Genomic DNA, 2,403 nt, shown 5'->3' with positions numbered 1-2,403 from the left:
CACTTTACAATCTTCACGGTCATTACTCATTGGATTACAATCTTAGCTGTACTCAATGCATGTACATATATTCATTCGATCTCCTATCTTGTTATCAAAGGTTTATATAACTATATAGATAAGGGTTTGTATTGTAGTGGCGGTCATGGGTTTACTGCCATGACAGGTCTCGGTTACCAAGGCTGGCTCCACCTTAAATGTGATCTGATGGTTGATCGACCCGTGACCGGTTAACTTGCTCCTTGAGTTATACGCGTACAGGTAAGGTACCATCCATCGCAGCATTGTTAGCTGAGGTTCATCCATCTGGCAAGATCCACGGCTCATAGTGTTGTGCCATGTGCGGTGGCGTGAACAAGTGTTACGAGGCTGGCTCCTCGAACTTACCAATCTCGCGCCCAAACCTTTCCGGATCCTTCTCCAAGATCGAACGGCAGTGGCAGTCTTACCCAGATCGATGGCCGAAACTATGCCACGAGGCAAGGTCTTGCAAGGGATATTTAAGGTTCGTTTTTACATTGGTTGGTCATTGTTTCCATTCGGTGTCGAGTGTTTGGCTGCTGCAGTCTTCGGCTCTCCTGCGCTCGGCCGAGGACTTGCAAACTCTCACTGCTCCAGGGTTTCATCTTATACCAAGGCGTAAGGAACCTTGACAGCTTATTACCCAGGTTAAGACGAGCTTTGCAAAGCAGTTTAGTTTTCAACTTTAATTACTTGAGTTTTTCTTCGGTAAATATACTTTCTCAGTCAATGTTTTTTTTTATGACAATTGCAGGGAAGGCCGCGGATGTCCAGACAGCGTTTGGAAGAGGCTACTGGCTTATCGACCTCGACCATCCTGCCACAGGTAGGAGCACCACCTTATTTTCTTAGAGTAGATTTTTGGGTCTTCTCATCTCGGAACAATGGCTAATCCACTGTTCTGCTGAACAGGGATGCCGAGTTCCTTGCTTTCGAACTCCTCTCTCAGCTGTACATTCAGGGTTTTGCATGTAATGGACCTGTATGGGTCGGTCCTTCGTCTGTTATGTGAATGTGTTTAGACATGTTATTCAACTTTTGTTTAATGACTCTTGTTAAGACGGCCTCCGTCTAGTCTTGTTCACTGAGATGTATATTTGCACAGTTATCACTGGTTTGGATGCCGATTCACGGCTAACTGATAATCGAATGCAGAGTTATCTTTTGTAAATTTGTCCATTGAAATTTATGTTCATTTCGAGTTCGTCTTTATACTGTCAGCATTTGATTTGCTTAAGCTTCGATTCTCTGTATAAGAGCATTGTTTCCTCTTTATTAATATGGAGTCTGTATATAAGTTACAGGTCCAAGGTTGGGTTTTAGCTCTGCTATGCACTAGCTTGTTTATGTGTTTACTGTTTATGTGTTCAAGATATGTTTATGGCGCCTGGCCGTTTCGAATGGCTTCAACCCGGCTCATGTAACTTTTCTGAGCGAGGGTTTTTACTAAACATGTTCTAACCGAGACCGTTGTAACCTCGGTTACCTTGGGGTCTACGGCTTACCTCTTTCTTTAAAGTTTATGCATACAACTCTGCATACGTGTATTCTGTGTTGTTAAGCTATACATGTGAATATTATTATTGTGGGTTGGTTCTCTGACCCGGAGGTTCTAGCGAGCTTAGGGTTCACTAAGTGTATACGCTCTTTTGGATTGTTGAATATGATAATATCTTCCGGTTTTAGGCATGCTGGCTTTACAAGACATACCAGTCCCGTGCTATATAAAGAATGTCTCAATGATATAAGCGTAATACATTATCTTGCACAAAATGCCTGTTTGTTTCTTTTTGATTCTGCATGTAAAAAAAAGTATTCTGTTCTTTTCCGCAGTATATAAAACTAGATAGAGCTTATTACAGTTTTCATCTCTGTTTATAATTCTTACTGTCTCTGTGATAATGAAACTTAGTATTTATTCCGTTCCGCTACTATTTTTTTTTGGCTAAAAGAAATAGGCAAGGGTGTAATATTCTTCATTCAGATTGCCATGTCTCGGTTTCTATCTATAAGGCACAGCTATTGTCCTTTTCACATTTTCAGCTACGAATGACAGTTATAGAAATTACACAGTATCAATCTTTCTAATACAGAATAGTGAATCCTTTAGCCTAACTCACGTCAGAGATAACTAAATAAATAAATGTATACTTTGTAGGCCGTACCAGTTCCTATACCAACCTACTTGATTTGCTTGTCAGTCCACCCATCCGTAGGAAGTTTTTCTTCTTTATTCTTCCACCCCCAAGCACTTGTTGGTCCTGCTCGATCGCAATTACACTGGCTTTGCCAGTAAACGCTATCTGATCCTAACCAGACATAGCGTACAGGAAAATTCCTTTCCTCTTATGCCATCTGATCCTCACCAGATATATCATGAAT

General features: G+C 41.2%; 1 protein-coding gene across 2 annotated transcripts; it reads left to right on the top strand.

The window, feature by feature from the left end:
* The first annotated feature begins 210 nt into the window (after positions 1-210).
* LOC149239881 (uncharacterized) lies at positions 211-1,192 on the top strand. Of its 2 annotated transcripts, none has more exons than XM_089367230.1 (3): positions 211-639; positions 776-847; positions 934-1,192. In XM_089367230.1, the coding sequence occupies exons 1-3, from the start codon at positions 458-460 to the stop codon at positions 1,031-1,033; spliced, it is 354 nt and encodes a 117-aa protein (XP_089223356.1). In that variant the 5' UTR covers positions 211-457; the 3' UTR covers positions 1,034-1,192. The 2 variants fall into 2 exon arrangements, 1 of the variants encoding a protein (XP_089223356.1); XR_016245476.1 differs by having other exon boundaries at positions 499-668.
* The last annotated feature ends 1,211 nt before the right edge of the window (positions 1,193-2,403 follow it).

This window comes from Pinus tabuliformis, chromosome 8 (genome assembly GCF_031772625.1).
Source record: "Pinus tabuliformis cultivar Carrire ecotype Pingquan chromosome 8, CPIR1, whole genome shotgun sequence".
Lineage (NCBI taxonomy): Eukaryota > Viridiplantae > Streptophyta > Pinopsida > Pinales > Pinaceae > Pinus > Pinus tabuliformis.
The sequence above is the reverse complement of the archived record's forward strand: the minus strand, read 5'-3'. Positions and strand labels throughout refer to the sequence as shown.

Coding starts and splice junctions, on each gene's coding strand:
- LOC149239881 (XM_089367230.1), top strand. CDS start 458: ATGGCCGAAACTATGCCACGAGGCAAGGTCTTGCAAGGGATATTTAAG. Junction 640..775: donor GTTTCATCTTATACCAAGGC/GTAAGGAACCTT, acceptor TGACAATTGCAG/GGAAGGCCGCGGATGTCCAG. Junction 848..933: donor CCTCGACCATCCTGCCACAG/GTAGGAGCACCA, acceptor TCTGCTGAACAG/GGATGCCGAGTTCCTTGCTT.